This window comes from Podarcis raffonei, chromosome 3 (assembly GCF_027172205.1).
Source record: "Podarcis raffonei isolate rPodRaf1 chromosome 3, rPodRaf1.pri, whole genome shotgun sequence".
In the NCBI taxonomy this organism is placed as follows: Eukaryota; Metazoa; Chordata; class Lepidosauria; order Squamata; family Lacertidae; genus Podarcis; species Podarcis raffonei.
Genome location: NC_070604.1, coordinates 39940381 through 39953401, shown reverse-complemented (window position 1 = coordinate 39953401; position 13021 = coordinate 39940381). Strand labels below are relative to the sequence as shown.

At 41.0% G+C, this 13021-nt stretch overlaps 1 protein-coding gene across 50 annotated transcripts in view; it reads right to left on the bottom strand.

Annotated features, from left to right (window-relative positions):
- The window catches only part of RIMS1 (regulating synaptic membrane exocytosis 1), a 232049-nt gene that overhangs the window by 32028 nt on the left and 187000 nt on the right, over positions 1 to 13021 (bottom strand). For 25 of the 50 annotated variants that reach the window (XM_053381174.1, XM_053381178.1, XM_053381185.1 and 22 more), the window contains 2 exons: positions 12782 to 12948; positions 7991 to 8134 (listed from right to left, as the gene is read on the bottom strand). The exons of 9 other annotated variants lie outside the window; for them this stretch is intronic. In XM_053381174.1, the coding sequence (XP_053237149.1) occupies positions 7991 to 8134; positions 12782 to 12948 (311 nt within the window). The remainder of the gene's footprint in view (positions 1 to 7990; positions 8135 to 12781; positions 12949 to 13021) is intronic. 16 more of the 50 variants (XM_053381183.1, XM_053381199.1, XM_053381193.1 and 13 more) reach the window with 1 other exon arrangement.

The window sequence follows — 13021 nt, the reverse complement described above, 5'->3', positions numbered from 1 at the left end:
ATTGGTTGAATCAAGAAGTGACCCTTCCAGACATTTCCTCTGTACCCTTTCTATTCCTCTCCCCAAGTTGTTCCTTCTTAGCCTTTCAACATTCCATTCCACTAAGTTATTATGAAGCTGTTCAATCAACCATCACTCCTCTTGGCTGATAAGATTTCTCTTGCAGATATTTTTGCTGATATCTCTCCCTTGTGCATGGATCGTGTAATTTTAGCTATACAAGTCTGAGCATGGGGAAACCTGAATTGGCATTAGTATATAGAATTGTTTGCAAATTGCTTATTAAAACACTCAGATACAGGGTCAGGATTCGCTATGCCCCATCTGCATAACTCTGCCTATTAAATGCTAACCCACAATTAACATGGCTTACAGCACTCAGAGAACATGTTCATGTTTAAGCTCTGGCAAGCATGTCTCCAAGAGCAGGAAGCCTAAGAGCTGTGGGGCAGTCACTATGAATATGTCTCGCTTTATAGTAGAAACATACCAGGCCAATCAGATGGTACAGTCAAAAGAACATTTGCAGATGACAAATGGGCTGTGAGGCGTTTACTCGGTGGGTTATGCAGGGGTTTGGCCAAAGCAAAACACTTTTTAATGCTGCAACACTGAAGTGAAGTGTCCTAGAGACTCATCTCCATCTAGAGGAAGAGTTGCCACATAAAATGTGTTACAATAATCTGGCCTTGAGGTTAGAAAGACACATGAATGATGGGTACTAAGTCTGGCTGAAACAAAAACGATTGCAGCCTTTTCGCCAGACAGCTAGTGAAAAGTGAGACTATTAACCATAGGAAACAGCTTCCAGGTACAGCAATGAATCAAAAAGTAGTTTGAGGCTGCACACCTGAAGCATCAGGAAGGGCTGAAATATCCCCTCTTATGGATGTCTCTATCCCTTTGATGCCACAGTAGCTGCCAATTATCACCACAGCTCTCTTGTCTGGGTTCAGCATCAATGAGCTTCCCAACATCTCATATCTCACCAAGGTGAGTTAGTGGTTAAGCACTGTGATTGCAGGGCTTGCGTTGAATCAGAATGGCAGGCAGATCAAGACCCCACAGACTGTTGAATTAAATGCTGAATTATGTTTTTGACACTGTGGTGTCATTTCTGTGGGACTCGAGCATTCATGAAACTGCTACTGAGTTGTTTCACACATTCTTGGCAGGAAGATGGAAAAGTCTGCTTACTCATTCAGTGTTTCCTTGGGTCTCAACTGCAGTGGACCTCAGGAAACCAGCTTCTTCATCCAACCCATTTAAAGTGTGTATGATAGGGCTGCAGTGTGAGGTCACACAAAGACAACAAACATCTGTATACTGATCACACAGCTGCGCCTCTTGCTTAAGCCAAAATACAGGGTGCTATTCGAAGCACACTTATCTTGAGAAGTAGTGCTGGGATAAGCAGAATTAGCTTGGAGGGGATGAAATAATCAGTTTAATGTCCAGATTCCTTCATTTAACTGGTATGTGAACTTCCTGAAAACAACTGTACAGCTCTGAAATATTATCTAGCCTTAACCCCCACCCCTCATATCTCTCCTAGATTTCTCAGTAAGTAAACAAAATTAGTATGCAACCACTACCAATGGCAATGACAATGTCATTTTATTTCTCTAATGAAATGACTGTTTGAAACCAAGGACAGTTTCATCAAGAACATCTTATTTCATCTTGCTTACATAAATCTGAACACCCCAAGGAACTGTCCCATTTGCCAAAGGGATAATTCTACTAGATGAAATTATAAAGGATCAGAACATCCAACATCTATAGCCATTAGTACCGCATATATCTGCCCATAAGAAGGCCCTACTAAGATCAGTATGGCTTAATCCTACAGGTGTATAGGACTGCAACGTTAATTTTGTAAATAAATGGAATGGGACGACCTGCATCTTGCCAATTATAAATTCCACTCAATTCAAAGTGTATATATAAATACACTTTATATAAATGTAACAACATATAAAATACATCTAAATATATATAAATGTAACAACATAAGATAATTGTAATAGGGGAAATCTCTTTTTCTTGGAATGGCAGATTCCTATGACATATCAAATTTATATTGTTTATATTATATTTTATATTGTTTCCAAAAAAATATGTGTATCAGGCAAAATTGGCTTATATGGACATGCTGTGAAATCTTGAAATAAATAGGGATACAGAGCTGTCATTATTGATGGACTGCAGGTAAAATTAGATGATTCTGAAGAAATAATGTTACTTCATGCTGTTTTATTCCAGTATAATTTCAACTGTAGTGATTTATTTTGAAACGAAAACCACTGAGATGACAATTAACAGAAAAAAATCCTCATTCAAGGGGAACATGAAGAGGTTGCCCACAAAGAACATGGGTATACATCACAGCCCCATAGAGGTGTTATTGTTTTGGGAGGGATGACATATAAGCACAAGGACTCCTGACACATGTAGCACACCAGGGTTACAATGATCATAGTAAGGTGCCCTGGGAAACTACATTTCCCAGGATCCCAGGAGCCATTTTTGAAAAGATGGGTTTTTAAAATAAAGTTTTGATATGTCATAGGAATCTGTCATTCCAAGAAAAAGAGATCACAGTGCTGTTGGTTATATATAATCCCTTGTGCCTACTTAAACTAGTTCTCTGCATTAGAATTGGGTTTTGTTTCTTGAAACTTTCTAAAGCAGCCTCTCATGCCATACTGCAAATGACTGAAAATCAGAAGACTCTTGAAAGTTGTTTGTGAAATATTATGGGCATCTGAAGTTCAAAAATGAAAGATAAAAACTCCCACTGGGAAGGCCCAAGCCCTTGAAACAGTCTAAAATAGATCTTCGAATTCTGCCGCATGGATTTTTGTCCTGCTTGCAGGCCATGTCCTTCTCAGCAAAAGACACACGCCCAAATCCAGTGGTACTTTCCGCAGGTGAGTTTTCACACAAGGAAAAACTTCTATATTCCCTTCTCTAATCCACAGTTCCCTGGACTAATGATTTAATAATCCAAGGTTTCAAAAATTCCCTGGAGGCTTTTCAGGGAGTGCAGAGGGGCTGCCATTAGACAGAAAAGATGAAAGCCCCACCCCACGCTGGTTTGGATCCTAGGTGCCAAGATTTTATATGAAAGCACTGATTTTTCAAGTTAAACTTCACTACCATTTTCTTAATGCTTCACTTCAGTAGTGTGAACCCAATTAACTGGAAGAAATTAAAAGGGCATCCTCTAATCATTAAATGGTATTAAAATTAGGCAACATGCAAAAACAATATAATTAAATCATTTTGAAATTATCAAGGTCACATTTAGAAATGAAGGTCAATCATACACACATACACACAAGCATAATCATATTGATGATTGCATTAATTTGATTTAATTAATGTCATAGTTTGTAACCATTTTTTGACTCTGTGGAGTTGTACGTAAAATGATCACAAAACTGAAAGTAAATGTAATTAAGCAATTTCACAGATACTTATCAGCTACTTTCTACAGAAACTCACCTATGTACTCTATGAAAATACATCTTACTCTGTAATCAAGGTAGCCACAATCGCCTCTGAAATAGTAAATTTTAGTGCGCTTTTTCAGGAGTGTTCATCTTTTAGCAAGAGAAATCTTTGTTCAGTAGCAGGCCAACTCCTATTCCAAATAGTAAGGAATCAACAGCATCTTAATAATCCAGGATCTTCCTTGCTGTCAATATATAGCGTTTAATGACTCTAGTCTTTAGGCAGACTCACACTGACTTGTGACAGAGCTCGTTGGAATGCTTCTGCCTTCTCTGTCAAATACAGAATCACATACTAATTCTGAGCCCCTATGGAGTTCTTTACAAGGAGATTGCTCATGAATGCTAATAACTTGAGAGCATGTAGCACTCCTGGACTAAAGGAAAAGATAATCACTTCCCTTTAATGAGGAACATAATATTTCTAAAAATAAACTACCCACTGTTATTCAAAGTGTGCCACACTGAAGTGCGACCTCAGATCATCTACTGTTGGCCATTCTGTCAGCAGTACAAAAACTCTGGAGCTAGGACAAATAATCAGCCAGGCAAGGTTGTGGTTCTCTGCAAATATGCTTGGTGATAAGCCCCATTCAAGTCAGCAGAAGCTATTTCTGAGTAAACATGCATTGTCTTAGAATGTAACTATGATGTAAAACCAAACTGAATGCTTCAGTAGACTAAATGTGATATGATTCACAAAAGCTTGCCTTCTGTTGATTCCAACACTTGCCATTGCATTCATGTGTACAACTCTAACAATTCAAGTGTTGGGTGTCTAATAATAAAATCTTCTCATTAGTAGGTGCTCAGTCTTGTTGGTCTAGGGACGGAGGGAGCAACTTGAGATCAGCACCATGGACCAGTGTACCAAATACGTGTGGCATATTCTGAGCTGGTGACCTACATTCACAGTAATGAACATAGCAGATGCCAAATGATGATAAGCAACCTGCTGCTCATAAGACAATATGATGATGATGATGATGATGATGATGATGATGATGAAATTGTTGGCTTCACATGTGGAATCATATAATTTGTAGAGTTAAAAAGGATCCCAAGGGTCATCTGACTAGATGCAATCTCCTGCAATGTATTGTTGACTGATAGTTAATGGTATCGTAAGTGTCTGAGCAGAGGCACTCAACACAGACAAGGAGCCCCATGCAAAGTTTGCTGTGGGCAGAACAGTCCTCCATGACCCTGCAAACTACCCACTTCTCAGAACTTATCTTTGGGCAAAAAGATTCCACTGAGCATATGGATTGATAATATGGACAGGTTAAAGGTAAAGGTAAAGGTACCCCTGCCCGTACGGGCCAGTCTTGACAGACTCTGGGGTTGTGCGCCCATCTCACTTAAGAGGCCAGGGGCCAGCGCTGTCCGGAGACACTTCCGGGTCACGTGGCCAGCGTGACAAAGCTGCATCTGGCGAGCCAGAGCCGCACACGGAAACGCCGTTTACCTTCCCGCTGGTAAGCGGTCCCTATTTATCTACTTGCACCCGGGGGTGCTTTCAAACTGCTAGGTTGGCAGGCGCTGGGACTGAGCAACGGGAGCGCACCCCGCCGCGGGGATTCGAACCGCCGACCTTTCGATCGGCAAGCCCTAGGCGCTGAGGCTTTTACCCACAGCGCCACCCGCGTCCCATGGACAGGTTAGCTACATACAAAAGAATTGCCTGTCAACGCAAAATAATAATGGATAAATACGAAGAAATTTGGAATGAATATCTAAGTGACAAGGAGGATAACAGTGGGAAATAGAGGGGGGAAGAGAGTGGTGAGGGGGGAGGAGTAGGCATAGGGATATTACTGTATATAAATTTGTGTTGCTAATTTGTGTTATTATTGTTATTGTGGTTTTTTGTTGTACATATCGACAGGAGTACCAGATTGGCTCCCCTGTTGCCTTTGCACTGTGCCAGCCTCCTCATCACCTTGCCTCGCCTCTCTCCATCCCATTAAGCAACAGTGACCCACCTGCTGGAAAGCTAAAATAGTGCCTCCCCTCTCCCCTCCACAAACTGCTTCTGCAATCATCTATAGATAGTGAGTACTATTTAAACTACACATTGTAGTGCTTTTAGAAACGCACTTTCCGCTTTAATTACTAGTGGGGAAAATCCATTTGTATGAATATGAGGCAAAAGAAAAGTCTGCAATATGGGAAATGTTAACAGTTTCTTGTCAGTAAGAAAGAGTGCATAGTAAAATCCCAATTTATGCACATCTCTAACGAGATGCAAAGGCAGAATTTGATGATGAGCCATGGAAAAATCTACAGCCTGCCAGACACATGCTTTGTGATAACCGGAGCTAAGTCATCCTTTTATGTCTCAAAAGCAAGCCTGAACATCTAGGCGACAACCACTGTAAATTATCTTGCTGACCTTAAACAGAAGGTGAACCCAAAAGTAAATTACCCTTAGCATTCCTTTGTTTAGTTTTAGGAGAACAAAACTTGGGCAGCAGCAAAATGTCTGTAGAAGGATGCTGCATTTCTGAGCTGTTTTCATGTCTTCAGTTTCCAAACAGGATAAGGAGCACCAAGGAGTCAAGTTTCCGAATGAGTTATCCTGCATGTAAATGCACTGGGCATAGAAATGGGGGAAAGGATAATCCAGGACCCCCAAAGTGTGCAGAAAAATTGTGTTTGGCTTAAAAGGGGTGGGAAGTCACAATGGGTGTACAGGTGAAAGCCCCCTGCTACTGGGGCTGGCAGTTAGGCTGAAAGAAAGCCAGAGATTTGCTACTAGGGTGGAATCTAGTCACATATTTAAAAAGCTGTGAAAACGCATTTTTTTTAAAATGTTTTGAAAAATATATTGGATTTGACATAACTCGCCATTGCCATCCAGTGTCGCATTTGTATAATGCACTTTATAACACACTTAAAACATTTTATTTGCAGCTCATAGCTGAGTTCTAGGATTCCTCCAGCCTAGGGCCCAAAGCTACCTCTTTCTAAGAGGGTGATTACCAGATTACATCCCCGCCCTCTCTCTCCTGCAAACTGTGCCAGGGCCTCACAAGTCTGCACTCATAATTTTCTAGTTTTTTTTTTTTTTTTAAAGAATGCAATGGAATTCTAGCATTTTTCCTAGTTACCATCACAGCATCTGATGCTGGTCATTAATCCCAACCAGCCATGTTGCAAATTATGTGTGTACATGCAAGGAAATAGCCTGGGATCATTCATAAAAGAAATACGAACTTAATTTCTGAACCAGCTCATTTGTATCCTTGCAATAAGATCTATTCTCTAAAATCAGTCACCTGGTGAAAAGATAGAGAAGCATCATCTTACAGTGCAGTCCTAAACTTGTCTACTCAGAAGTAAGTTTCACTTAGTTCAGTAGGTCTTACTCCCAGGAAACTGGGTGCAGGGTTACAGCCTCAAGTACTAAGGCTGCTGCTGCTGTCTGCTGACTTTAAAGTACCCACTTCACCACTAAACTGAATGCAAACACTGTCACTGTCCGTTAATGCACTGGGTGTTGTTGTTTTTTACAGGCCCTGTTTATATAACAATAAGGAATGGAAAAAACCCACCACCATTCTAGGAAAGGGGGCGGGGAGAGAACAAGTGAGAGGAAGATTATACACTAGATGCCAGGAGCATCAGGGCATTGGGCACACAGAACTTGCCAGATCAAAAGATGGAAGCTGAATGTGTTTTACTTTTAATTTGCCTCATGCAATGAACTTTCTTCTGTCCCTCTTAACCCAAGTGACACCAATACCAGCCTTGTTGTATCATAGGATTGCAATCTCCACTGTGTGGGGCTTGCTTCACTGGCCTGGAATCAGTTACTTCTGAATTTTTCCATTATAAGATGGTATTTGAAGGAAAGAGAAAGGACCTTTTCAAAAAATAGTAATACAGTTCTGCAGGAATCAATAGCACTATAACTCCCAAAGGCAAAACATGAGGTGAGCAAAAGGATCATCTGAATAAACTCAGTGGACCACAGGAAGGATAAGGGCAAAATGATTAGCTGCTACTATTTGAGCTCAAGAAAAATTAACATTCGTTTCAATTGCTACAAAAGCGTATATTAACATAGCTTTACTTTCCAAAGTAGTTCAGATTATACTTTTTATTAAGCAAAAGTGTGGGAATGACACTTGCAAAACAATATAGATGGAATAGTGAAAGGGCAGCTAACTATTCTGTGTGGATAAGACTTACGTTTTTGTCTCTTATGACCTTGTAGAATTCCCCCCTGAAATTTAGGATACCTAAATGTAATTGAAACTGAAAGTGACCACTATGAATTCAAAATTGTTGACCAGGAGGAAAACCAGGACACATCACACAATGAAGATCTGTTCTCCTTGCTCTTATTTGAGATAATAACCAAGCACGTATTAAATACTCCTAAAGTATTAAATACTCCTATAATTAAAATAGCAAGGACGAGGATTGTGGGAATAAATATACAAGGGAAGGAAGCTAACTTTTACCTCACATCAGCAACAGTATGCCTTCTCCTTTTCTTTTCTTCCATATTCATTTTTTTTCCTCTGTGCCCCGTCTCGCCATCTAATTCCCATGATATCCTTCTTTCTTTTTTGCCATCACTTTTGCAGCTCTCTAAGGACTTTGACCTTTTCCATAGTCAAAACATGCAGGCATGCAAAATTAAAATGTAAATAACTCAAAATAAAAATAAGGAACTAGCTCTACATTCACACATGATTTTAGAGCACTACAAAGCAAGCAAGAAAAAAAGAAACAACCAACTTTGGATTTTAAAAAACAAACAAAACCAAATGCAACTTAAACAATAACATAGACCCCAGCTGGCTAATTCTAAGAAGGCAATTATTTTCTGTTTCAGGGTTTCATTCTATGAGAACTGATCTATTATTGCTGTGCAATGTTCTTCACCTTTAACAATTATGGTAACTGAACAAGAACCTTTCAATTAAGCCATTCAACCTGTCCTGTTGAACAGGGACAATTCAAAAGCGCTTACATTTCTCAGAAGCAGACCAAGAATCACAAATCTAAAGCTACTGATTGCTTTGTATGTGTTTTTTAATCTTTTTTTTAAGTTAACAGCTCACTATCAGCTGTGTTAACTTTGCTGTCCTTACAGATATGAACTTTTGAGATTGCAAAGTTAGATGAGTCTGCTAGGAATTCATTAACTAAAACCATTTTAAAATTATAACTCAGTAACAATAATGAATGCCTGATCTTTGCAGGACTATTGTTTTAAAATGCTTTTCTGTGAGTCACATATTTCTTGAATAAAATGTAAAAACCTTGAGAAGTAATTAAATATGCAAAATGTTCTATTTTTTTAAAAAAAATAAAGCAGGGAAAAGTGAAATGTCCATTCTGTATTATAACTTATATTCAAGACTTATTCAACCTCTTTCCTATCCTGAAGAAGAATACTGCAAGTAAACTCTATAGCACTTTTATTAGGTTTCTAAAAAGGAATGAAATATACCCTTTGATCTTATAATCACTTAAGTAGTCCCAGGCTATGAATTACACTCCACTTTCACATGATTGATGCATACGAAACCTTAATATGTGAGGGAAGGGCCTTAGCTCAATGGCAGAACATCTGCCTGGAATACTGAAGGTTTCAGGTTCAACCCCCTGAATATTCAGGTTAGGCTGCTGCCTGAAAACCTGGAGTGATTGTCAATCAGTATACACAATACTGAGGACCACTGGTCTGCTTCCATATAAGGCAGCATCCTATGCTTCTGTGCTCTGAAGTAAGCGAGATGCAGTCTTCAGGGAAATAGGCTGCTATCATTTATAAAAATTGATGGGGTGAAACACCTGAGGAACTAGTTTGGCCACATAGCACTACTGCATTGAACAGGTTTATGGACCATCCTAAATTTACAGGCTGCTGCAACCGAATGGATGGATCACTGCTATAAAGAAGAGACAGGCTGGGAGATGGTTGGCCTTATCTACCTAGTACTCGCTGAAGTCATATCAGTTACAATATGTACGCTAACGTACTGCTATATAACTCAAGGCAATTTTCTCAGCTGTTTGAGTTCTGTCACCAGGCATGTACATTTTAACAGGAAAATCTAAACTCATGAAAATTCGGCTCAGCTCTACCAAGAGTCTCCCTCCCCAAATTTGAGGCAGAAGGTAGCAGTGGAAGGAAAATAGTCTCTTTGCTTCCCTTCCCCAGTGGAACACACAAAGACAGGTTACCTATAGCCATTGCCCCTTGCTGGAGACCCAAGAGCTCCCTGTACCTTGCAGTTACCAAAATTTGCATGTTGCTGAGCTTCTCTAATGTTGCTAAAACCTAGAGGTCATCAGATTTATTTATTTTTTCCATATTTATGTAAAGGTAAATGGACTCCTGACCATTAGGTCCAGTCGTGACCGACTCTGGGGTTGCGGCACTCATCTCGCTTTACTGTCCGAGGGAGCCGGCCTACAGCTTCCAGGTCATGTGGCCAGCATGACTAAGCCGCTTCTGGCAAACCAGAGCAGTGCACGGAAACGCTGTTTACCTTCCCGCCAGAGTGGTACCTATTTATCTACTTGCACTTTGATGTGCTTTTGAACTGCTAGGTGGGCAGGAGCTGGGACCGGGCAACGGAGCTCACCCCATCGCGGGGATTCGAACTGCCTACCTTCTGATTGGCAAGTCCTAGGCTCTGTGGTTTAACCCACAGTGCCACCTGCGTCCCATATTTATATACCTGCCCTCTAAAATGAGTTTTAGGACAGCTCACGAAGGGGGGGGGGAAAGATGCAAGCTTTCAATAAACTGCTATCACCTCCCATCACACACTCCACTGCAGGAACTGTTAGCTCAAAGGCATAGGACAGCCCTTCCCAACATGGTACGCTCTATATGTTTTGGACTATGACTTTAATCAGCCTCAGCCAGCATGGCTAATGGTTAGGGATGATGGGAGTTGTAGTCCCCATCACGCCGAGGTTGCTTGGTGTTGGACATTATGCTATTAATTAATACTAACTTATAGCTGTGCTATAATGCACGCTTGGAAATAATGGGCATGTTGGGCATTGAAACCCTAAATAAAGAGGAAACTTTGCTACTGGCGTAAATTCGGGGATGACAGAGCTCTGTTTTTTAAATGAACTCATTGCAGCTAAAGTGGAAGGCATGGCCAGATCATGCTGCAAAACTAAAAACTGAGCCAACTGGTCAACTTTTGTCAGAGATGGGATTTCAGCCTATCCCATCAGATTGCTCAAGTTCTCAGGTAACATTCAGTCTCTACTCCCACCTGATCCCCCCCAAAAAGAAAAACCAAAGACCATTTTGTCATTAAAAAGAGCCAGAGGGTGGGATTTTTTTTTTTAATGCTTTCAATATGTTCTGAGATAACGATTTGCAATTGCTGCCACCTGGAAAATCTCTGAGAAGCTGGTAAAGCTAGGAGATAGAAGGCCACAATCTTAATTAATGTTGAATAAATGTTGGAGTGATGACAATATATTTTGTAATAACAACAAAACATTTAGCTTCATGTTAAAAGCAAAACAAAAACATGTTAATCTGAACTTATGATGCTCCTAAAATGACAGAGGAACTAGGCAGTAACAAAGCAAAAGGATTTTGACCCTACAATATTTTATTTATTTACTTCATAAAAAATTATATACCACTCAATTGTAGAAAAAAACACAAAGCAGTGGCAAACATATGGTATGCAGAATAAAATGTATACTTGTTGCAACTATTATTCTACAAATATGACTGTTGCAGGATCCCAGGCAACTCAATACATTGTTCAATCCAACCTTGTCAATCACTACTATGGGAGCACAAAAAGGAAGACAGCTTAGGACACCTTTAAATGTTACCCTGGTCACGTAGGACATTCTTTTTTCCATGTCTGGCTCCTGTGCGGATGGGATGATGTTTGAAAGAACCAGCCTCACATAGAGAATTCAAGTGTGCAGTCCCCTGCTGGGAGGAGGTGAGGAGAAGACCCACCCCACCGACTCTCTGCTAGTGTGGTTGGATCATTTAAGCACTACTTCAACCACATGGCAGCCACTCACAGGAAAGCGGGTCCCATGCAACCATGGTTAGATTTAAAGGTCTACAAAGACACATCAAGAAAAGGGCACTATCTAAGAAGTTCGTACTGCATGTGCACAAACATTCCATAGGGTTAACTGGCTGCAATACAAAAAACAAACAAACGAACAAAAATCTTGCCTTTTGGGACTATAGGGCCCCATTGATTACCATATTTTTCGCACCGTAGGACGCATTTTTTCCCTCCTAAAAAGCAAGGGAAAATGTGTGTGCGTCCTATGGAGCGAATGCAGGGGGGAGGCAGGCGGGAAAAGCCCCCAAGAGCCGCACACAAGCTCCGTGCGCTCTTGCGGGCTTTTCCACAGGAGGGAGAAGGGACTGACTGGCCGCATCAGTCCCTTCTCCCACCTCCCAGAAAAGCCAGGAGAAGCCGCAATCTCTTTAAAGGGGTTGCGCGGCTTCTGCGGGCTTTTGTGAGAGGTGAGGGAATCCCCCCACCTCCCAGTAAAGCCAGGAAAGCCCTGCGCAGCGTCTCCCGGCACGGGGCTAAAGGGGAAGTCAAAACAGCGAGCGGGATCCATCCCGCCCCCTGCCTTGGATTGCTCCATAGCTGCGCGCAACCCCTCCGGCAGGGAGAGGTTGTGCGCAGCCTGTACGCTGCTCTTTGGGGCTGGGGGGGCAAGATTTTTTTTCTTGATTTCCCCCCCTAAAAACTGGGTGCGCCCTACGGTCCAGTGCACCCTATGGTGCGAAAAATACGGTATGTTATGAGGAAAGGCTTGAAATTTTAATGAAATATATGGAATGCCTTTCAAAAAAAATGTTGATATTTCAAAAGCATTCCTGAAACTTTGATTTCCATATCAGTTCAGAGGTGAAGTCCATTGAATTCAATGGGGCTTACTCCCCAGTAAAGTGTGGTTTTGGCTTGCAGCCTTGGTTTCATAAAGCCTTTGAGACTGCAAACTCCTGTACCCAACAGTATTTAATTTCCTCTTCATAATAAATGATTGTATGACTATGGCTTTGCAATAAATGATTCTGTTAAAGTTCTGGGTTTCAAGCTGACCCACTATTGATAGCTGCTCAGATTTTGTTTTGCTGCTTCAGCAGTCATAATCCAAAGTTTGAGTTTCCTTTTTTCCTCCGCCCCCCCTTGCAAATAGCAATTGCTGTTTGTATATGCGTGTAAAGAACCGACTATTTGAAATATCCATATATGTCTACATTGCAAACTCACCTGATTCTGCCCCTCGGGCGCTCTGATTGCTCTGACATAAAGCTTGTGCTGCTGAGACGTGAGGCACTGCTGGCACGAGAAATGGCTGACACATCACTGACATCACTATCTGATGATTTGGCAGAGACGTTATCACAACTTCTGTACTGATCTGCTTGTATGTTATACTAAAGAGTTAAAAGAGAAAGTGTGAGTTCTCTTGACACAGTGTGAGGGAGGGAAAAGCTTCATGGTGTTACA